This window comes from Bombus pyrosoma, linkage group LG14, assembly GCF_014825855.1.
Source record: "Bombus pyrosoma isolate SC7728 linkage group LG14, ASM1482585v1, whole genome shotgun sequence".
In the NCBI taxonomy this organism is placed as follows: domain Eukaryota; kingdom Metazoa; phylum Arthropoda; class Insecta; order Hymenoptera; family Apidae; genus Bombus; species Bombus pyrosoma.
Genome location: NC_057783.1, coordinates 5,652,904 through 5,676,578, shown reverse-complemented (window position 1 = coordinate 5,676,578; position 23,675 = coordinate 5,652,904). Strand labels below are relative to the sequence as shown.

The 23,675-nt window shown below is 36.8% G+C and overlaps 2 protein-coding genes and 1 long non-coding RNA gene across 10 annotated transcripts in view; 2 read left to right on the top strand and 1 right to left on the bottom strand.

The window, feature by feature from the left end:
- Positions 1–175: 175 nt before the first annotated feature.
- LOC122574990 (intraflagellar transport protein 56) lies at positions 176–8,040 on the top strand (the record flags this gene model as incomplete). The annotated part of the gene is made up of 7 exons (XM_043743290.1): positions 176–705; positions 783–881; positions 1,001–1,250; positions 1,405–1,614; positions 1,676–1,982; positions 2,471–2,711; positions 2,808–8,040. Coding segments are annotated over 7 exons (1,749 nt in total), but the record flags the coding sequence as incomplete, so codon positions are not given.
- The window catches only part of LOC122575259 (prominin-like protein), a 69,425-nt gene continuing 51,290 nt past the window's right edge, over positions 5,541–23,675 (bottom strand). Inside the window, exons 2-16 of one of the 8 annotated variants that reach the window (XM_043743959.1) lie at positions 20,296–20,563; positions 19,377–19,729; positions 18,312–18,433; positions 18,203–18,226; positions 16,763–17,055; positions 16,480–16,629; positions 16,182–16,397; positions 15,479–16,034; positions 14,901–15,059; positions 14,689–14,810; positions 13,403–13,453; positions 11,799–11,963; positions 10,963–11,052; positions 9,104–9,223; positions 5,541–8,514 (exon numbers count right to left, since the gene is read on the bottom strand). In XM_043743959.1, coding sequence (XP_043599894.1) covers positions 8,502–8,514; positions 9,104–9,223; positions 10,963–11,052; positions 11,799–11,963; positions 13,403–13,453; positions 14,689–14,810; positions 14,901–15,059; positions 15,479–16,034; positions 16,182–16,397; positions 16,480–16,629; positions 16,763–17,055; positions 18,203–18,226; positions 18,312–18,433; positions 19,377–19,729; positions 20,296–20,563 — 2,702 coding nt within the window. In that variant the 3' untranslated portion in view covers positions 5,541–8,501. Of the gene's footprint in view, positions 8,515–9,103; positions 9,224–9,807; positions 9,865–10,962; positions 11,053–11,079; positions 11,234–11,798; positions 11,964–13,402; positions 13,454–14,688; positions 14,811–14,900; positions 15,060–15,478; positions 16,035–16,181; positions 16,398–16,479; positions 16,630–16,762; positions 17,056–18,202; positions 18,227–18,311; positions 18,434–19,376; positions 19,730–20,295; positions 20,564–23,675 lie in introns of those variants that run through there. The other 7 variants (XM_043743960.1, XM_043743962.1, XM_043743963.1 and 4 more) reach the window with 7 other exon arrangements.
- Positions 20,458–23,479, top strand: LOC122575263. The gene is made up of 3 exons (XR_006319375.1): positions 20,458–20,589; positions 22,765–22,961; positions 23,034–23,479. It is a non-coding gene; the product is annotated as an uncharacterized LOC122575263 (long non-coding RNA).

The window sequence follows — 23,675 nt, the reverse complement described above, 5'->3', positions numbered from 1 at the left end:
ACATTGCATCGTGCATCGTATTTTCTTTTTTCTTTTTAAATTATATTATTCGCCAGTGTTTTAAAAATCACTTTCTTATACACATTCAACCCTTTGCACTATTTATATTTTATTCGCTCTATAAATCTTCCTAAAACGAAAGTATTTTAACTCTTTACGCACTGAATACTCGTAACAGATACTATCAAGAGCGAAGCCAGCTGCTTCTGAAGGAGTGAGAAAGTCCGCATCAGACAAAAGAACACCAAAATTAGAGGAATTTTTGGAGAAGCGCGATTACACCGGCGCTTTGACGCTTTTGGAGTACAACAATGCCTCAGAAACTACTGTAAATTCCGAATTATGGATGGGCTACTGCGCTTTTCACTTAGGAGACTACAAACGTGCGTCAAAAATTTACGAGAATTTAAGAAGGAAAGATCAAGCACCGGCGGATACGTCGACGAACTTAGCATGTTGTTATTTCTATCTTGGCATGTACCCTGAGTCTCAACAAATTCTGGAAGATGCTCCACACAGTAAATTGAAGAACAGACTGTTGTTTCACTTAGCGCACAAGATGGGGAATGAAGCAAAATTGATGGAATACCATCATACGTTGGAGGATATGATCGAAGATCAACTTAGTTTGGCTTCTATTCATTACTTACGGGCTCATTATCAAGAGGCTATCGATGTTTATAAAAAGATCCTACTGGAGAACAGGTTGTCATCCAACTGTCTTTATTCTATTTGATAAGTAATTGGAATATCGATATTTCAAATTATAAAATTATCTTTAGGGACTTTGATAGCGACGATTCGAGTATATATAGCATTAACGAAAATCTAGGCGATAAAAGTTCCGATGTGCATTTGATCAGAGAGTTAAAAAGTTCCAGGTACCCATTTCCTGCATCCTTTTCCTATTATTCCCATGATATGAATAATTCTTTCTAACCGAAGACAATTGCACACGATTTATCTTCGAAAACTTTACTCGACCATGTTCCTTTTACAGAGATTACTTCGCGCTAAATGTATACGTTGCCTTGTGCTACTACAAATTGGATTACTATGATGTGGCGCAAGAAGTTCTTCAGGTTTATCTACAGAAGTATCCTGATAGTGCGATCGCCATAAACTTAAAAGCCTGCAATCATTTCCGCCTGTACAATGGTAACGCCGCACAAAATGAGATGAAGCAGCTGATAGATAAGATGTCCAACTCTCTCAGCTTCAGTCACGATCTCATACGTCACAACACAGTCGTACGTAACGTTAGAAAATATTCGAACCATTTTATACATCACAATACAATCGTACGTAACATTACAGAATTTTTCCAAATCGTGGACATCTTTACGGATTCGGGTAAAATAAATTTATAATTAATACGTACCTAAGGGAATTAATTTATCTTAGGTATTTAAGGGCGGAGAAGGTGCGTTGCAAATTTTGCCGAATTTAGTGGACGTTATACCGGAAGCCAGACTGAATCTGGTAATTTATTACTTGAGACAAGACAACGTGCAAGAAGCGTTCGAATTAATCAAAGATCTTGAACCGGCTGTCCCACAGGAGTACATCTTGAAAGGGATAGTCAACGCGGTAATGGGGCAGGAAACGAATTCCGTAAGTGTCAACGGCAACTAAAATGCAAACTATGTGAGTTAATTAAGAAAATTGTTTTTAGCGCGATAACGTAAAAACGGCGCAACAATACTTTCAATTAGTGGGTTCTTCGGCGTCAGAATGCGATACCATACCTGGCAGACAATGCATGGCCTCCTGTTTCTTCCTCTATCGTCAGTTCGAGGAAGTCCTGGTGTATTTGAATTCGATAAAAACTTACTTCTCCAACGAAGACAACTTCAACTTCAATTACGCTCAGGCACAAGCCGCGGCGGGTTATTTCAAAGAGGCGGAAGAGGCGTTTTCAAACATAAGAAATGAGAAATACAAGAATGATTACATTTACATCAGCCTATTGGCGCACTGCTGTGAGTGATCGAGAAATAATGTTTAATCTTAATAACTTGCCTTGTACGTAATATCGAGTCGTACTCATGGCATAGATAATAATTCCACTTTGGTGAAGGCAAATTATATCGTACTTGAGGTATTGATAGCAAAAGTGAACTTCGATATTTAGCAAATTAAGTAATTCACTATTTAAACTAGACACGAGTACGAAATACTTAGTGCAATGACTGGCTTTGTTTTGTATGACCAGTGCAACTTCTTAAGCCAGACTAACAGGAGAAGCTCATATTTAGGAAAGATTAGTCATTTACACTTTTGCTCTTGACGTCTCATTTATAACAAAAAGTCTGCTTTAATTGTTCAATTCTTCTTTAATCCCTCAATGAAAATCACTGTCAGCACAAACTACATTATAACTTTCAAAATTCTTCACTTGAGAATATCATAGAACATGATAATCAAGGGGTCGATTATTTCTATATTATTCTTTCTTATTCTGATTTAGACATAATGAACAAGAAACCTCAGTTAGCCTGGGACTTGTATCTAAAAATGGACACGACGACGGAGTCGTTTAATTTGCTCCAATTGATCGCGAATGATTGTTACAAAGTCGGTGAATTTTGGTATGCGGCAAAAGCGTTCGACATGCTGGAACGAATGGATCCAAGTCCAGAAAATTGGGAAGGGAAACGTGGTGCTTGTTGCGGCACTTTTCAATATATCGTAGCTGAAAGGCAATCAAAGTGAGCGCTCTTACTTTGAAGAATCATTTTTTTTTCCATAAAAAAAGCATTTCGTTATTTTGCAAATATATGATACCTTTTTAATGCCATTTTTAGAGAGCTCTTACCTGAGGTCGTACAGCTTTTGAAGAATACCTCGAACTCACAAGTGGAACAGATCATTCGAGTGATGCGTAAATGGGGTAAAGATAACAGAATTAATTGTTGATGATAGGAATCGAGTGGACAGTGACTGATCGTTATCGTTAAGCCTGAAACGTTAAGCACGTATCTGAAACACGTTGAACAGCTATGGAATGTTAATGCATCTTGTCATATGCCTGTGTAAATTATGTATATGCTAATTCAAGACCACAGGCAAAAGATACAGTAAATTATATTTTTGCTTTTCACACAAGAGCAATCTTAGGATTCAATATCAATCAATTACACATTACCAAAACTGCCTTTCTAGTAAATTTGTTTGTGGGGTTCTTTTGGAAAATATTTGCCAAAAGACTATCGATACATCAGTTCTGAAGAGAAATTCCTTTTCAACTTTATAGCTTCGTCTTCGATGGCTATTTGCATCTTTGTACTGAATACGTTTTTTTCTTTTTTTAAGTATGTTATATCAAGGTAAATCGTTTTAAATAAAAATCAAGAAGAAAAATTTTTACAACAAAATTGTGCTTATCAAGCCTTCCCCCTGTGGTCTTTAATTATGATAAAAGTATTTTATATACCTGAAATATTTGTGCAGAGTATCTTTTCAATGAGTCCACGGTGTTGATGATTTAATATAAAATAGATATATTTAAACTGTGATACACTCATTTTATAATATAATAATAATAATAATAATAATAATAATAATAATAATAATAATAATCATTGTAATAGTAATAATAATAATAGTTAATTTTAACAAACACAATCGGTGAATCGTAAAAACACCATAGTTGATGGCATACACCACATACGCATACTTGCACATCTCCGATCAAAGATTCGACATTCTTCGGAACGGAATACGTTTTTTAGAGAGTCACGGAGAATCCAACAATATCTTTGATTCCTTACGTGGTTTTCTATGAAACGATTCCGATGGAATGGCTGCTGAAGTTCAGCAAAAGAAACGAAAAAGAACACCCATGTCCCAACGTTATGGGCGTTTCGAAGATATTGAGCAGATAAGAAAATGCAAGGAAACTCTTGAACGATACCTTTTCAAAGTATAAATACCTTTAATTATATAATAAATCATTTCAAACGCGTATATCACCTGATGATAATCTACGTCTTTAAGTGTAAGCCGTGTCTGTCATTTAAATTCTCATACTACTTAGAGAACTACGTATTTATTAAATCGATCTTATTCTTTCTATCGAAATATTTAGGCTTGATGCAGACGAGATATGCTCGAAATCGAAATCGTAAGCTAAAATAATTAATTTTTTAATACATTTTGACATATTAGAAACAAATCAAAGTACAGAAAATTAATTATTTTAGTCTGTATTAATAGTAATGAATTTTAGTAGTATAGAAGGTAATAATTCACTAGTGTTTAATGAGTTTAAAGCTCGTATATTGCTATTTGAATTACATAAATTCATCTAAAATCATGTAAGAAATCTATAAACTAATGAGACAATTTTTGTAAAATCATCGAATTAAATTTAAAGATTTCCATTCACTATTTGCGATTTTGCAGCAGCGTGTGGATTCAACAGGATTATGTTTTTAATGCAATGCGTACGGACCTACTATCGAAAATACAAACATTATTTTTATTATTATTAGAACTGTACCAAATGTTAGGGGTAAATTTCTAAAAAATATTAGCCTGGAATAAATTTCTAAAAAATATTGTTCTGGAATAAATTTCTACAAAAATATTGCACCGTATAAATTCGACTACTATGAATAAGAGGCAGACACTTCTAAATATTCCTAAGATATTGCTGAAATTTTGTAATAACGGACACGATCCAACAGAACTGAGAACGTAGATTATCGAAAGGTGAGCTAACCACAAGAATGATAGAAAACTCTCAACTTATGTCCCGTGGTTTCTAGAAGGCGGTAAAAAGAGTGTTCCTTCTTCACAACGGTTCGAAGTTCCCATGTCATATTTTATACGACACGTTCAGAAAAATGTAGAGAAGGAGTGCCCGACATGAAATCGTCGCTACGTATCCCATATAAAAATAGCACCAGAAAAATTGGTTTCCGCGGTGCCTTTCGACGGCACGCGACAATCGTAATTTATCATTTTCAATGATTCGTGACCGATTGACACGAATCTCTATACACGGCACTCGTTCTCCGGGCTCGTTCTCATGCGACTCTGTTTATTTTTCGTTACGAGACATGGCTAATATAGTCAACCGGATAAAATAGTCTTGCGTGTCCACACACAGCAATCGATTATTACGTGTTTCTTTAACATTCTTAGACAATGAAAAAAGAAAAAAAAAAAAGGAGGAAGGAAAAGGACATCACGGTTCCTCAATTTCCCATACATACAACAACGATGATATCTGTGTTTCCGTCGATATTACGCTAAAAACGTAGCTTACTTTCCACTATGCTAGATGTGTATGTTAATACAGTTAATGATAGAGCGGGAAAAAATCGTGTTCTCCTCACGCCAGCTTCCTTCTCTCGTTCTCCTTTCTCCCTATTTTTATACGACAATCATACAGAGGTATGGATCTACCTTTCACGCGATCCTCACTTACTCTCTCTTCTCTTATCTACGCTGTTTTTATTTTCTTTAAAAGATTCTAAGATTTTGTGCTCCCACTTTCTCACGCCTTCATACAACGTACGAGGAAAGTATCCTTTTGTTCTTTTTTTTTTGCGTTTTTTTTTCATATTTCTTTTTCTTCTTTTTTTTTTCTTTTTGGCAATCTGCTAACGGCCGAATGAAAGACCGTCGCATGGGCGGCGTAATCTACCGTATAATGTTAACGTTAAAACTCGCTGCGCGCAATAGCAACGACTATGTGAAACAGGTTCTCTACGGATAATGCAACATCCTGATGCCTCCCATTTGCGGTACAGTAATTCATTGGATTCTAGAGTCCGAAGTGGTGAGAAACACTTAGAAACTTATCGTCGAAATCATCGACCTACGAACAAGAGACTCCGCACACCGATTGGTACAAATTCATCTCAGACTCTTCTATTCTATTCATATGAGCTTGTACCAATGGGTATTTCAATTCCTAAAGTATCTAAATTCGAAATTTCAAACGCTTAACTTTCGCTTAGCCCTTTGCAGTCGTTTACAGATTGAGCTTGTACATTGATTCACGGTTTTTAAAAACTAGATGTTCGTCGCATTTGTCGCTTTACTTATATTCCTAGATGAAACGTAACCACTAGACTGTAGATATTTACCGCAGATTTCTTGATTTTGCGAATCACGATTGGAGAAACGAGCAGAGAGGCTCGTCTCACGTGACAAGTATCGACACGTTGACCGCTAATGACGCCACGCTGGTGTCACTGGTAGTTCTCAGTTTTCGCGTTGACGAGTTCCGAGGAAGAAATTTTAGTCGCAATGGAAGCCTTTCGATATTCTGTGTATCTCTACAGACTATGAACATGCATTCCGAACATTTTTAAATTCCAAATTCCGTATATCATCGAATATCTCATAAATGTATAAATATCTGTAGTCCAGAGATTACTGAACTGCAAAGAGTTAATTATTCTAATCGTACTACAGAGCTTTCAAAAAGACTTTCATTTGGCGGGAGGTTTCACCGTCCCCTAAGCAGCCTCTAACTTACAGAGTAGAAGAACGAGCTTCTTTAAAATGGGAGTGACAACCTCCACGAAGAAAGGTTCATCCTTCACGATCCAAGTACTGTACGGATGTTGCATATGCTCGTCAAGACATTTCGTCGTCGCGTAGACACATGAATGAACACGCGTACAACCTCTCTATGCGACGTGGAAATATCTAGGAGCTTAGATCGGTAAATTACACGGTAAAGTTAATAGTAAGAAAAAACGTCTACTTAAGAACCATGTACATAGAGTATTTTGCAGCGGTGATCTTGCAATGAAACTAACTTCCGTCATCGTGGAACGAGCGGTTCCGGCGTGTGACCAAGAGGAAGTTGGTTTCAGGATTTTCTTATATCTACGAACGATCCAGCAAGATCGAGGACGCGTGGACCGTAGAATTCGAACCAGCAGCGTACACGTTCGACATCCACGGTCCACGTTTTAAAGAGTGTCGTTTGGCATTTAAATATGGCGTTGTTAAGTGCTCGAGATTGCGAGAAATCTTCGCGAATATTCCGTTACGAGGAAAGTGTGCGATCGATGTAATCCGAGGATTCGATGTTCTACGTGAATTTTCTTGTTGAACGCGACTCGTTCAAGAGGGCAGTGTGTCGTTCAGAGTCGAACAGAATTTCATGAACGAATCTCCATGTACGCTCCTTGCTGCGAATGATTCAACACAGTTTGGAAGTCGTCGAGTACAGTAATATCTCGTGCAATATACTCTAACTTGTGCTTGACAATGATTGCTTTGGAGAAACTAGTTAATCGAACTTACGATATCTTCATAATTTTATATAATAATATGATTAATTATAATAAACGTAGAAACAAGTGGCTCATGCTCGAATCGATCGCACGTGTTCCTTTTTATACGCCGGTTCATCGATCGACGTATTGGCGCAGGGCCATTTGTCATCATAGTCATTCTGTGTACTTAGTTGTTGTTCCTTGGTAGGCAGTTCACGTAAAAGACGGTGAAAATTCATAAGACACAAGCGGCTGAATGTTATATACATGTTCGCTAATTTCTGAACGAAGAGAGATTGTTCAGTGAAAGAGAAGCGTACGCCAGTGGGTCAACAAGGGAGGCACGATAATGAACTTTTTTTTTTTTTAATATTAATACTGGTTAATGCAGACGATGATTTCAATCCTGTGTATTTATAATTAGGAACTGAACATCCGAGGTGAACTAAGATTTCACAGAAAAATTTCCTTGCAGAGTTTCAGGATTCCTCTCAAGCAACGATAAAACGTATAATAATCGACGCGCTTTCGAGAGTTAAGGATTAATTTCCGCGTGTGACACAACACGCGCGAATCTCGAAGGCGGATCGATGATAATAGTAGAAAAGACCTTGGTCACGATGGCATTTTATGGAAGAAATATCGCAGAAAAAAACAAAAAGAACGGCGGTAAACGATATATATTCAGTCGTGTTAGAAATCGATTGTCCAACGATTAACATAGCACATACGATGAAAATCATCGCTTCATTACAGTTCGTCTCGTAATAAAAAAAAAAAAAAAAAAAAAAAACTAAAAAGATAAAGCGAGTAACTAAATAAAAAAAGAAAACGAGAAAGAAGGTAGGGGAAAAACGTCCAAGCGCTATTAAAACAAAAAAGAGAGAAACTGCAGACGACAAAAAGAAAAAAAAAGAGCAGTATTGGACATAATGTAACGTTTTTCTCGTGATACGCACGATGTCTAAGAAATAATACTAAACGAAACGAATCGCACACATTGATCACACTATTTGCGGCTCGCCGAAGGATCCATTTAGCCTACCTCAGTCTGTGTATCAAACTTGGTCTTTAATTGATTTCGCCGTTCGCACGGTCCGTGGCACGCTCAAACAGGAACGCTACAAATTAGACATAGTCTCGCTTGCATCCGGATTTCTCTTTCCTTTTGAGCGTCCTTTTGTAACTGCGGGTGAGACTGTGGGTAGCCACGCTACACAGCGCTACTTTTGTGCATGCCACGGCACTTGTTTCCTAATTTGTGTCCCTGAAAATCATTAGGAAAGCATCTTTTATATCATTTACACTTTTTTAGTGGAAGGTTTAGTATTCTTACATTGATGTCGATTTAATATAAATTTAATATCGCGTATATCATAAATTTTTCTCTTTCTGTCATTATGCGAGTGACTAACACGATACACAGCGATTCGAAGTGCTCAAACGCGTATAGAAAACATGCACGCAATACACACAGTATGTAAAAATATGTGAAGACCACGTAGGAAAAGTATGATAGATTCATTTTTCTAAATGTTCAGGAAGATGACAAAAATACATATAATGCCAAAGTCAAGAGGGAAGGTAGTTTTTATTGGTTCACAATATATATTGAATTTTAAAATTGCGCTTTCATAGAAGACAGGAAATGCGATTGATCATATTCTTCACCTGTGGCCTTCATATATCTCCAAAGTAAAGTGCGTGTTCGTAAATTTCTATTTAGACTCGATTTCTTTAGTCACGTTCAGAAAATTATGAATCTGCACGAACATTCACGGCCTACCAATTAGTGTGGATTATTTGAAACGCACGTCTGTGAATATCGAGGTACTAAAAACTGCGGCGCAACTCACCCTGGCCCAGGATAATAATAATAGGGAGGCGGTCGCTCGTATTCCGTGCTAAGCGGAGGCGGAGCGGCAGCAGCAGCTGGTTGGTATCCAGGAGGACCACCATTAGGGAAGTCACAATTTCTGAAAAAATACCCCTTCGATCAGCAAAACCACGCAGGAGAAATTCGAATAATGTAGCTTACTCTCTATTCTTCGTCAAACGTGTCGAGTAACGAACACAAAGAAAAAAAAAAAAAATAAAAAATAAAAAATATTCTCGAAGAGAGTTATCTTTTGCCATAGCGTACGTATGCCTTAGCGAACAAACGAATGACGAAGCTGCTGAAGCGAAATCAAAGTAAATCTTATATACCGTGATTCTCCTGTGAAATAAAGAAAAGAAAGGTGACTCGAATTCGTAATAATACTTTTACGCATGCTCGTTTAAAAATCCTTTTGTACGTATGTTTTATCGAACACGATTGGACTGATTGTGGCAGTGGCGGTGTAGGTACAACGCTGATACCACGCGAGTCACTTTTATTCGATCATCACGATCGCCAACGACCTGACACAATTTCCTTTTTTTCTTTTTTTTATTTATTCCTGCGAAAGCTCTAGCGAAGCTATTTGCTTGCGACGCAAACAAGTTGAACAAAAAGAACGAACTAAGGAAAACGAGAAGTACGGAGACACAATTGATAACAATCTGTCTTGCGACTTACGTGCAGAGGCGTATCGAGAGACGCGAGAAGTTGCCCCCCCGCAAGGTTCCCACTCACCTGGAAATAACCGGGAAAAAAAGCGTGACCAACGGGGTTGCATGAGATGTATGGACGGGATCAAGAATAACTTGCATGGTGTCAACAACATTCTGCACCTCACAACGATACTTTTATAGGTTTCTGTTCTTCTTTCCTTTTTTTTTTTTTTTTTCATTTCGATAACAGTATCATTATTTATGATATGGATGGGACCGCGCTGAATCTAACAAGACACGCTCGAACCCTTTACAAATACTCAACAAGAGTGAACGATACATTTTATTCGATAAAAGTAAAATTTATAGTAACATAAATGGATGAATAAAATTTATTTTATTCATTTATTTTAATTTACCAGAGTTGTTGAATGGGTCAAGTAGACATTTCTAATAATTTCTAGATTGGATAATTCCAAGTGATTCTAAGTGATTTTAAATACTCAATCTTTTACATTCATATGAAGCTACTTGACCCTTTCAAGATGTTCGATTCTTCAATGATAAATACTGTACAAGGTAGATCATGCAATTCATACATCTTCGATGGTTGGTGGTAGAGCAATACGATGCGGGAAAAGACGAGATACTTTATCTATGATTAGGTTATCATACAAAGTACAAGAGACAGGACATCGGTAAAATTTCTTCTTTATCCGTTTCGATTTACAAATAGGGAGAGAAATAGGGAATATACAATTCGAGTCGTACGTGGTTCGACAAGTACTTACAGCTACATTGGGACTGTTGAAATTTGAAATGTCGCCACTGACCTGAACAAGTATCGTGCGAGTTTCTACACAGAGAGCTTGATCCCATCCTCGAGTTAAATCGAGCGGTTCGGAAGAATCGGTGAAAACAAAAAAGGTGAGAAAAAGAATTTCGCGCGATGAGTGGGAACCCTGCTCACCGATGAAGGGAAACGAGAGAAAAAAAGGAAACGAAAGAAAGAGAGATAAATGAAAAAGATCGGTGATGGTGAGAGATCAGGCGCCGAGATACAGGAGCCGAGAGAACAATAAGTTTGTAAGTAAAATAAGAAGAAAATTGCGTAACGTGTCACAGAAAGCTGTGTTTAAGATTTTTGCTCGGTCCAAATTGGATGTTTTGCAAGACTTACTGCGTTTCTACGGATATGCTAAAGACTTTATTGTGAGGTTCTGTTTTGGAGGGGGCGGTATGTTCGTGGCTTCGCCACGTGGGGGTGGAACTGTAAAATAAACCAGAGATGAACTAGTGAACCGGAGAAATGAAAGGAGAAAATCGTCGATTTCAAACAAAAAGACACCTATTGAATCCAGAATCGTTCAAGAGCGTGGTAGCTCGCGATACTCGTGAGAAACAACCCCTAGAGGTTTCTGACAACCCCCAAGAACGCATTCTCCGCTTCGCTAGATATGGACAACATTAACAGACTTTTATTTTCTTTTCCATTCCATCTTCATTCAAATATTGCAAGATGACGATCCGAAATGAATAGAAAGAGAGAAGAGAACCTTAAAGCGGCAGCACTATTCTTTCAAACAAGCGCCTGTCTTCGAAATATTCCCTGATAAAGCCGTAGACTGAACTTCGTTTTGGAACACAGCGTCTCTCTAAAGAACTCTAAATTAAATAAAGACAGCAATACTTCTTGTCTTAATAAACGTGTGTTTGGCTTCCATGAAATTCTGCCGATTCATCGCTTATTTTTAGAAGACTCGCGTCGTTGAACTTAACGGATAAAATTAAAAAACCAACAAAAATATACTTATCACGCTTTCCCTGCTGTGATCCTCATACGACAAAGAAATAACTCACAAATTCAGCGTGCTCCCAAAACGACGCTATGATTCAGCCAAGCAATCTCTCAATGTAATTTCTTTCGAGGTGCTTTATCTCACGAAGGGCGAATAATGCTCTCGCTTCAAGAAGTTTTCGACCGACAGATCCGAAGTGACTTGTTCCAACACTTACTTCGGCGCCACGTCAGAGTATCTGGAATAATGATGATAGTGGGACGTGCTCTGATGCGCTTCCGGGACTCTTTCTCGTTCGCTGTATCCACCCGCTGGACCATCGTAGCTTTCGTACTTTGCGTAAGGGTCTCTGCTGTGCGACACGTATTTCTTGTCGTGAACACTGCAAGGAAAATGAACGTTTCAGTAGAGTAAATCACGGGTCTCCGGAGCACTCGTCATGCGAGTTAGAGAGTGTACTATTTTGCTAAGCTGTTTCTGCGTGTTACGTGTATCATTAATCTCCTAAGTAGCTTTGGTACACGAGACAGAGGGCTAGCTGCCACGCCACTAAACTCGTACGTGTGTTCCTGTGTATATGTACGTATGCATGTGTGTGCGCGTATGTGTTTGTGTGTGTGTAAGAAAAGAAAATTCCATTTTTCACACGACTAATTAAAAGCTCCGAAAAACGCGAGAGCGTTAGTATATTAAGATACATTTAAATGTTTAACACCTTCTGGACTGATTCACATAATGTATTAGGCATGATAAAATGTTGAATCACTGACTTACATGTTTGTTTAGTAGACTGCAGATGTATATGCAAATTGTATATGCTTCAATGTTTGTACATGCTTAATAATGTACATGCTTATATGCAAATTTCATTTGTGAATGCAATTGTAAAGATGGAAGTTAAGCAGAGGATACTTTTCATATCCTTTGGATACTTTATGTGTATATTTATAATATCTAATGCACTTTGAATATTGTATCTTTCTAAATATTTCATATATTCGTACTCTGGATATTCTATATATGTATTTTTGCATGTCATAAGCAATCTGTGTATTTCTACATCTCTTAATTTTTGTATAAATGCACAAACATGTTCAGTTTACATATCACATAATATAATACATGTGATACAAGAAAGTCGAGAAGGTATCAAAGTTCAAGTAGCAGATGATTAACTATATATTTTAAAGATTTTATACCTATGTAATTGAAACGATATTGTGGGATCTGCAATTAGTGTCATACTGCGTATAGATCACAGAATTTTGTTATTTTAACAATTGAGAAACTTTCTGGAAAATAGGATCCACAAGAGGGAATAACAAATTGAGTAAATTGTATTACAAGTTTTAGTTCTAGCGTTTTAATATTAACAACGTTTAAATTAATAATTATAATGACCGTTGAAAAATTTTAAATAGATAGTAATTGAGTGGAAAAATCACTTGAAATATATATATTTATCACAGATATATAGACCCGTTTTTTAGAAAGGTTCTAAATTCTTCTTTTCCCTCTACAATAAGTTTCTTCAATGAAATAACTCTGATCCCACAATACGTTAGCTAGAGTGCTCGTCGTGTTAGAACTAATCATGCAGACAAAGGGTAAAATCGTTCTAATCAATCAAATCACTACACGATTTCCCCCGGTACACTGTGTCTTTCTGATCGCGAAATATCTTAAGTTGGGGCGTGAAGAGTAGTGGAACGTGAAACGAACAAATATATTGTGTTCACAGCGTTAATGAAGGATTCACGTGCTATACGATCAACATAATTCAACATGCGAGCAACTTGGCTGTTCTTGTTGTATACTTACTGAGTAAGGGGTATGTTATCCCTGTCTGCGTACGCGTCATACAAATATTCACTGGAACGGAGCGTGTTAGCGGTTAGATTCCAACAACCATTCCACACATTAGACAGCTACTTTTAATTTAATATGAACTACTGCACTGGTAGAGTGAAGAAAATTCGATCGTCTTATATAGATTTACAAATCAACATAGAAGTACGCGGGCTGAAAATCATAGTGATGTAAGGTGCAAGTCAAGATTTTGAGAATTCGTACTTAGTTACGTATTTCAAATTTTGAAGATATTATCCCATTAGTCTGACATTTATTCGATACGTTTTCACGGTTCGACGGAATATAGAATTTTTCATAAAAATAAATGCAGATGGATTCGCTTAAGCACATCACAGCGATTCTCAGCTCTTCGACATATAAATTGAAATTATCGGCCTAAGAATCCGTAAACTTCAAACTGTTTATGCATTTAGATAATTTTCAAGGTAAATCTAAACTCTTTTATGTAGGTAATTAATCAGAGAAATACGGAACAATAAATTTGGAAATATATTGGAGATATCGGACGATCGAATAATTTTCACGAAGAACAGAGTTTTCGAGCCAAACATTATTATTCTCTTTCGTGGTACGTTCTTGCGAAAAGAAGACATGTACGATCAACGCGACAAAAGTCAGAAAACGATTAGTTGATAGCTCACAGCACACCGAGATAGAATTGAGAATAAAGGCGGTGAGCTTACAAGGAATAACGCGTTCATCAATTTGCACGGGATTCGCTCTAGAGAATTGGCGATGCAATTTTGAGACTCGCTAAACAAAGTGGTAGGATGATTCATGCCGAGTAGAAAATATCGATAAGAAAGATATCGCAAGCGCGAATATGTGCATGCTGAGGATAATATGGAAGCTCGATTAACTACCAGACTGAGACAGAAGGCTGTCAACACTTTCTACATAGAGGGTGCTCAGAATCTGCTGGCCAGAAATTAGCGAAGAAAATCATAGAAGCGATTGTTTTCAAGTGGATGTATTGTTGTTTCTAATTTTCCTAATATTTCTTCGGAATAATCAAGCCAATTGTTTATCCCTGAACTAAATTTTCGAACGAACTGCAATTTCTTCTGTTTCTTTTCGATTTAACGAACGATATGAAACGATCCCGATCTCACAACAAAGGACAGTTTGGGAATTTAAAATCGACATGCACCGGATATCTAATTATATTTTGGAAACATTTAATAGCGTTGAATCTATCAATTGGGTTTGAACGATATAGAATGAGAGAAACTTACGCTTCGACTAGAGGTCCTGGATAGGGATCCGATTTTTGGTACAGCGCGCTCAGTTTCACGCAAAGTACTATGGTTGGGATGAAGAGAATTAGACACCAGCCCACACTCACCCAGAAACCATTCTGTGGATTACGAGTACAAGTATGATACATTGTAATTTTTTCAATTTATAAGAATGATTATATACAGAGGAAAGCTGATCAATTGCTTACGAATGGATCTAGAACCCGGTTGCATCCTGCGACTAGCGTTGCATTATACGCGTTGGAGACTGGAGCACATCTTCCTACGTCCATCAGCGCGTGATGGATAACTAGCTCGAGGAAGTCGTCGACTTGACGAAGGAAAGCGTTTCCAAATTTGGTTGCCAGCTACAATAAAAAAACCGAATTGTGACACAGTTACTTTGAAATTACTATTTAAATATTCTGAAATATTTCCTACGTTTGATTGTAACTTAAAAGATATAAATAAATAATTATTCAGTTATACTGTATACTTTCATTTCCTACACTATCACTATGATTATTCTGAAAATGCTTAAGATTCTTAGGATGTCTATTTTTAACAAAGTAAAATCTTTAGTATTTGATGATGGACAATATGTGATTATAAATTTAGAAGCTTATACATCTTTTAATGAAAAATACTTCAATACCATCTCTTTCCATGAGCTTATTCTAAAGCTGAGTGATATTCTTCCATATTTTTTCGCGGATAACCGTCAACTTTAATGTCTTTCCAAATATTGTTAGTAATTTTAATTGACGAAGAGATATTCAAAACCTACTTGTTGCACGTATTCTGGCCCGTCTTTATTCAAAAACTGCTGCGCCTTTGTCACTTCGTTAACCAGATTATGAATAGCTTCCGCCATCGAACTGTGGTTAAACTTTATCTTCTCCTCGAGTGTCACAGCCTTTGTAACCAACTGTTCGCTAAGCATTCCCATGGGTTTCACCAACTGGTCATGGTAATATGCCAGATCCATTGCGTTTTTCTCCAAACTGACACGAATGTCCTCTTGCCCTTTGGGCAATTCAGCTGACACATCCAACAGTTGTTTCGCTAGATGTTCCAGGTTGATGTTCGTGATATTATCTGCGAGGATCTCCACATACTGATAGAACTTGATGTCACTGAGACCACTTTGCGCAAGATCGTTTAATTTCGACTTTGCACTATCTGTGAGGATCACCACACCAGGTGAGAGACTGATTTTGCGTCGTAATTGTTGGATTGTGTTGTTGATGTCGTAACGGCCGGCGTACTCGCGTAACGAGCCTATGTCGAAGATGTTGCCTACCTTCAGTACATTGTACAACGTTTCGTTTCGATGGCAGTGTCTGTCATGAAGAAACAATGGAACTGTTTTTTATCTTCGATAATGTGAGAGACGGGGAAATTCAAATAGCGGTTAATAAGCATCTTCGATCGTAGATAATCTTTTATAATCTTCATAATTTTTTAATAATTGTTTACTATACACTTACGTGATTATGTAGCTCATATTCACGTCAGCATTAGGATTCTGTGGATACAGCTTCTTTTTGATCTGCACAATTTCATCAACTAGAGCGAACATCCTATTATCCTGCGGATTCTTCAAAGGTTCACAAACAGCTCTTTGAACAAGAACACCAATGACCATGTGCGCTACGGTTATCACCATTAGAACGCTCGTTAAGAGGAAAATTATCCAAACGGCCCTGGGAAAATTACGCAAAGTGTTACCGATACCTCGAATCATCAAGTGATACAACAATTTTAGCAACGTTTTTAAAAGCTTACATCATAAGAAATCGTGCCCCAGATCCTTTGTTACAGCAATCGTCCCCATATCCATCAGGTCGCTTTCCGCAAATGCCACAGAAGAGACCGAAAGTCAGACACATTAAAACTGTTAGTAGAATTCCTGATATTCCAAGACCAAGATAGTATCTGGAAAAAATACGCATGTCAGAGAGACATAAAGTATAATAGAAATGTTCAAATACTCGAACAGAATAGAGCAGAAATATGCAAATATTCGAAAGTGTACAATACAAATAAAATGTTTTTCATTGTTTCTCACCTGTACGGTATATACTGATCCACGTGCTTCCATGCATGATCTACACCCTTCATGTCCTCGTTTATCTCAACGCCTATCCTGTCAAGGAGCACTGTCATATTCTTCGCCAAAGCATCCATATGCACGCTGACTCTTCTAATACTCGCGCTCACGACAGGAATGGTCTGGTTCACGGCATGTTGAATGTCTTTCTGAATCTTCAAGAACGACTCTTTGCCCTGGCTCACTTCCGACACGATGTTGCCTTTCATCAGCATCGTGATGTTGTTCAAAGCGGATGTGACGTTTGGCAACTGGAAAAAATCATGTACGATCGTTCGATATAAATGATCAAAATAAAGATAAGATTGTTCGTATCTATCGGAAAAAGAACGATTATGCCTGAGATGACACATTAAATGAGAACATTGTAGAACAGTCAGAGTATCGATATGGAGAGTGTCATGCTTGTGTCTATTTAAATGGCCAATCCCCAGGTATGTTAATGTTAACGGTATGTTAGAGAAAAAGAGAGAGAAAGAGAGAAAGAGAGAGAGAGAGAGAGAGAGAGAGAGAAAGTATGTGTGTGTAACTGAAAAGTGCATTGAAATGTATCAAGTCTCTTAAAAGCTCTTTGTAGCAGACTGACGGAATGCATAGAGTGCTCAGCTGGAAACAAAGTACGTTTAAGATGTGTTCGACAGGTTTCAATTGAGAAAAACGTAGTAAGAGAAAACTGAGTGCAAAATAGGAAACGTTTCATTCCTTCTAGACATTTTCCGTGTGTGTTACACGCTTAATTAAATATGAGTTGTTTCTAAAAAATGTAAGTCTCCTTTCCTCGTGGCTAGGTTCAAAGTAAGGACAATAATTCGAAACCATTCTAGACGTCACACACTTAACAGAGGTTGTCAATTAACGATACACATATCGAACGTTTACATATAATCGAAAGTTGATCATGCTTTAGCTTATGACTTACAGACTGAAGCTATTTGGTGGTAAGCATGGAATCAGATAAGTTTACACAATAATTCTATTCGTAAACCAATGGCTGGACATCCATAAGATTAAGAAAACAAACTACGTCTGCTAGAACGCTAAATATATGGTAACATCGCTCAGTTTTACTTTTAGTAAAATTATTATTACATCAAAACAGAAAAATGATTGTCTAATTCCCATTGGTCTACTACTTGATTAGTACAGAAACACAAGCAAATCGAACAGGTTTATTGAGATTCATTTCCCCTTTTTGTATAAAGTTACAGAATCAGCGAGACAATAAATAAATAAATAAATAAATAAATAAATAGGTAAATAAATAAATTAGAAAGTAAAAGACAAAAGAAGGTAGTGTATTACTATCGAATCGATGCAGAAATAATGTCACAACTTCTATCGCGGTTTAATGTGAATAAACCGAACGAGTAATAGTGGATTTTATAATAATCATCATACCTTCGGGAAGTATCGGTCCATGTACTGGATAAATGTAAAAGAAAAAGATAATTAGATACATGACGAACAATAACGATTGACGAACAGATGCAACAAAAGCGGAAAATACCTTGTCGAACTCCACTTGAACCGACATTTGATTCACTTTGTAATCATGCAGCACCTGTTTGCAATTTTGCGTCTTGCAAGCCGCGAGCGTGTGAAGGAGATTGTTTTTAACACCTCGTACAACTGGAACGAATACAAAGTTTGCTAAGATATCGTTCTATTAAATTATTCACACCTTTGTTAAGTATTGAAACGCTCATAGGGGAACAAGGGCAGATCTGACTATATTAAGAGAAAATTATTAAAATCTTTGAGAATTGTCGATTCATTTGGAAGTTTAAATTGTAAAGAATTCATATGTTCGATATGCTAATAATAATTTCATCGGTTATATAATATAATAAATTTCTTTAATTATATCTACCGTATATCGCGATTGTGATTGATTTACTTAATTTTGATATTCGTATTGTTAAATTTTCTACGATATTTGTATTAATATTGTAATTGGTAAGATATCTGTTGTGTCTATTTATAACGTGTTATTCATCATATTTCATATATGGTTATTTAAACGTACGTTGCAAATGATTATGAATTTGTCTATTTGGTTCATCTTCAATACTTTCAATTGCAATTTAAATTGTCGTTATCTTGTATAAATAAAATCTGGATCAATCATCATGTTTTAAACGAGGTCAACAGATGTTTTAATATTTATAAATGGGATTGTACGATTGTAATAGAAGTACTCGGGATATTATCGATATTTCAACGATTAGATAAAGATAAAAAGAAACGTCCGGTATGAAGATTACAACTTTTGAATAAAAATTTCTGAAAAGTTATTACTCAGTTAAAAATCGAGGAAACTTCACACGTCAAGAATATAAATAATATTTCGAACAACAATTCCCTAGAACGGCGAGGTCATTCAATGAAAATCTGGAAGATTTCTGGCACCAGGAACATATAAATGAAATTTCCAACACTAATTTCTTAGAATACTACGAAAAGATTAAATATCAATAATAAAATTCTCGGAATAAAAATTTCACGCGTCATCATCGAATCCTCTTAGAAATCAAAGCTGTAGATATATCTATGATATCAGAGGAATCCGTACCGATGTCCAGTTGACTAGCGTTGGTCCTTAGATCGCGGGTGATGGTCTGCATGATCTTCAGGTCCTCTTTAATGGACTCCAGGCCAGCGACAATGTCGCTTAGATTAGTCAACGAGACCGCGTGGGAGTATTCAGCGAGTTGTTCAGTGACGATTCTACCGCTGGCCTGAAGGATGTTGTTCAGATTAATTTCCAGCTCGTCGAAATTAGTCTTGAGAAGGTTATCGATCGCCTCCTTTGTGTTGCTCAGATACAGCTTCACGTCTTTCAGGCTGATTTTCACATTGTTAGGAAACTCCTTGGTCCCATCCTGCATGTACTCGTTTGTTACAAAGGCGCAAACCACGCCAAACCTGAAAGTTACATCGGACCGTGGCTTCGTCGTGTTGTCTTTTATCGAGGGAATAAACAAATTGCGAAGCTCTCTCGATTGGGCTCGTTTCCATTACTCGTGATTCGATGTATTTATCTTTTCGTCGATACATTATTTATTGATACGGATATTCGTTTGAACATTCCTTTGAAATGCATATTGGCCAAGTATAAAAGGAAATACGTGTATATATATATATATATCAGTTTATTTTAAATTTGTAAATTGGAGAGGGATTAATGAGAGGAAATATCGTTCGACTATTTATTTGGGTCAATGATTAACTGAAAGCTCGAGAGTGATCCTCATTATCGAAAATCCATTTAACTTATTTAATGTTTGTTGCCGTGTAATGCGATATTATTTGAAAATGGAAAGAGTAATTGAAATTAAATCGTGGATATTCGTGGAAATTCATACTTTTACGAAGATTTATTTCATCCATTAAGTATCGTGAAGACTATATCTTGAATATTTCTACGTGTAGAAGCTTTTTTTGAATATATAGTCTGATTAAAATAAATCGTAAGGAAAGGAAGTACTTACAGAATAATAGTAGCGACCGCAATGAGCACCATGCTCAGCATCACTTTCCTACAATGATCGTGTTTCTTGTCAAAGGGTTGACTTCTGGCGCCACAATGGCCAGCACATCTGCAGCAACAGAAGAACAAGCCTACGCAGGGTAAAATCGCAGCCAGGAGAAGTCCAATGAACGTTAGGCCAGCCAATCCACCGTAATGTGTCGCGATTATTTTCCATTGGGCCAAAGAATACTGGAACGTTGGTACACCATCCACAACAGTGAACATTCCTGCAACAAAGGAAGATCATCGTCACGTTTGTAGAGATAAATATCGAGCAATAGCAGATTTTCTTTTAAAATCTCTTAGTCTAATTTGTTCTAAAACATCATACATAATAATTTTTTATAAAGAAGATCGTTAGACCGAGGATTCATTTCTGCAATTTCTTATTTTTGTAAACCCAGCTGGAAATTTGTCCCACCCACTAAACCATCCTAACGACCGCTTTATTTTGGGTATTCTGTATAAATATTTTCAGCGAAGGAAAATTGAAGTGCGGAGAGTAACAGGTAGAGTCATTGTTACTTAACGATTAAAAATATTTTAGAAGTTATTATTTCTAATTATTTAAAAGTTTAGAATTTCAAAGGCCGATGACTTTAACAGAGAACGTTAAAATTTATATCTCGATAGTGGATAAGGTAGAAGACAGGAATTTCTAGTGTTTCGAAAACGTCTAAATTTCAGCTAGAAGAATATGCAATAAAAAAATCCAGGCATCCGTTAACAAATTTTTAAATGTCACCTTTACAGGACATTTCAAGATCATAGCGAGATCAAAAAAAGAAAAAAGGCACAGCACGCCCCTTTCGATACCGTACGATCTCTGTCGCAAATATTTTTCTCTATCATCTCAAATAAAAGAGTAATTAAGCACGGCAGAGTTAAATAGGACACCCGGTTGTACACCTAAAATTATTTGTTACACGAAGATCGTTGCACATTATGCTAGTTTAAAAATAGCGCGTCATTGACGAAGAAAAAAAAAAAAAGAAAAGGTGAAGCACGGAAGGAGCGAACAATCGGTGAAAGGGAAGAGAAGAGGAGCAGGAGAAGCAGCTGAGAACAGACATTAAAGAGCATATTTTCCATCTGCAACCCCGATACCGCTTTTTAGGGCGAGAACAACGGAGAAAACGAGGACACGGTCGGATGTAGGACGTAGGTCAGGAAGGGTTGCCAGGTCGAAGGGTGAACGTAATGAGAACGGAGGGAGGGAAATTTATTTCCTAGTTACTCCTGGGAAAAATGGATCAAACGTCGATGACCGGTCGGCGATGGATTAAGACCCGTGGACCGCTGCATTGATTTTCCAATGCGCCATGCGGTAGACATTCTACAGGACACACATGACCGTCAAGGTTATCCTGCGCAACACGCATTCGTCAAACGATTAGCATAACCGTTCGAAAGAAATCGATGTATCCTTAGAAGCTTTGCTTTGGTAATAAAAGATCTGCCTCTTTGTTTCTCTAAGCTTGTTTTTAAAAAAATCAATTTCGAAGGAAAGGGGGAACTTGTCAATTTTGTGGAATGTACCTTTATTTTACTATTTAGTATTTCATATCTTGTCCGTATATTTCAGATTGGTTTCAAATGCTATCGATATATAATCACGTCTCGTCGCGATGCTAGCGAAATCTTAAAATGTTTCGTATAATACAGTAAATTCGCGAGAAGATTGCGCAAGTGGATATTCTATAAATGTGTTTCTGCGAGTTTGAAATATTTTCAAATTTTGAAGAAAGACGAGCAATAGGAACAAAATTTTCCATAACGCAATTAGCAAGCACCTTGGCCAATGTTTGTGCAATTACAGGAAACTTGTAGCTGCATATATGAAGAGAATGCATATTATTTACATACTTACATACATAAAATATTCAAAATAAAGCGGTCATTATGATACGTTCACTGAGTGAAATAAATCTCTATTTTTATTTTCATTTCTCCGGTTGCATTGGTGAAAATAAGAAAGATAATGTGCCACGAATGCAATCGTCCAGTTACTACGACATGTCGCCTTGAACGACATGTACTGTTAGAATCGAATGCACGGCATGGTCAGGTTAAACCGTTTCATGCAGCTTTTGCGGAGACTGTACGACCGCAATAAATCCACCGGTGCACATGAATTCGCGTGATTCCTCGATATGCCAAGCGGCAGCTTGCACCAGTAACTTTGCGATGCACTACGTTTAGAAACTAGTCCCGACGTATTGATAAGGGTTCCTTTTGCATACGAATTGTTCCTGGCGTTTTATGAGCCGATTACCTCCAATCTCCATACCAAATATAGATCTTCGTTTCACTTTTTCTATTTCCGACCAACGAAATTAACATTGTAAAATATTACACACATATAGCGAATAAATATAAACTCAACTCTATTCTTAGATTTTTATATTATTATATTTGTATATTTTAGATCTTTCGTGATATTGGAACAAAAGTTGGCGAAATGGTTTTCATATTACAGAAGAAAACCGAAGATACAAGGAACAGGAATGTTCCTCTTTCAAAGTATGGAAAAAATTAAATTTCCTCGGAAAATTATACTTTTGCCTGTGAAAAATAGATTCTTGGATTTTCCTTTATTTCTGATTACTTCTATTGATCTGACAGGTATACTATGCACAAACTCATTTGAAGTTTCGCGTTCAATATCCGCCCACACGGATTTTATCCTTTTTTTAGATTCAACGATATTTTCTGCAGGTGGCTTCGCTCGATCCGTGAAGCACTTTTTGATAGAATTCCCCACGGATTCTCGTTTGGGCTCACATCAGAACATAATGCTGATCATGGTAGTGGTTTCATTCCGAAATCTTGAAACCACGTATTTATCGTGGCAGTTAGATGAATAGGAGCATCGTCTTGTTGAAAAATTGTCTTTTTGGTTCCTAGTTCAGATATGAAAGACAATAATTCGCGGATATGCTTAAACTACCATGTCGATTAATACGATATTATTATATTATGTTATAGTATTGTTATCCATATTTTATAATATTTATATGTTACGAACTATGTTAAACTGAATTTTCTGTATTATTCGTACGCTCGTATGGACACTGTATTCACAAAAATATGAATTTATATAAAACTCGGCAGCCTAGTGAAACGTTAATAATACTCGTAGCTAACGTTTTATATATTTTATTTGCGATGAAATAAAAAATAAAAAAAAAAAAAAAAACAGCTACAGCCATTTATTATTTGCACGCGCGAATAAAAAATTTGATATTTTATTCGAAGAAATATTATCCCTGCGATATGGTAACAATATCGATACAGGAGGTTAATGTTTAAATATCTTGAAAAATGGGGCATTTTGTC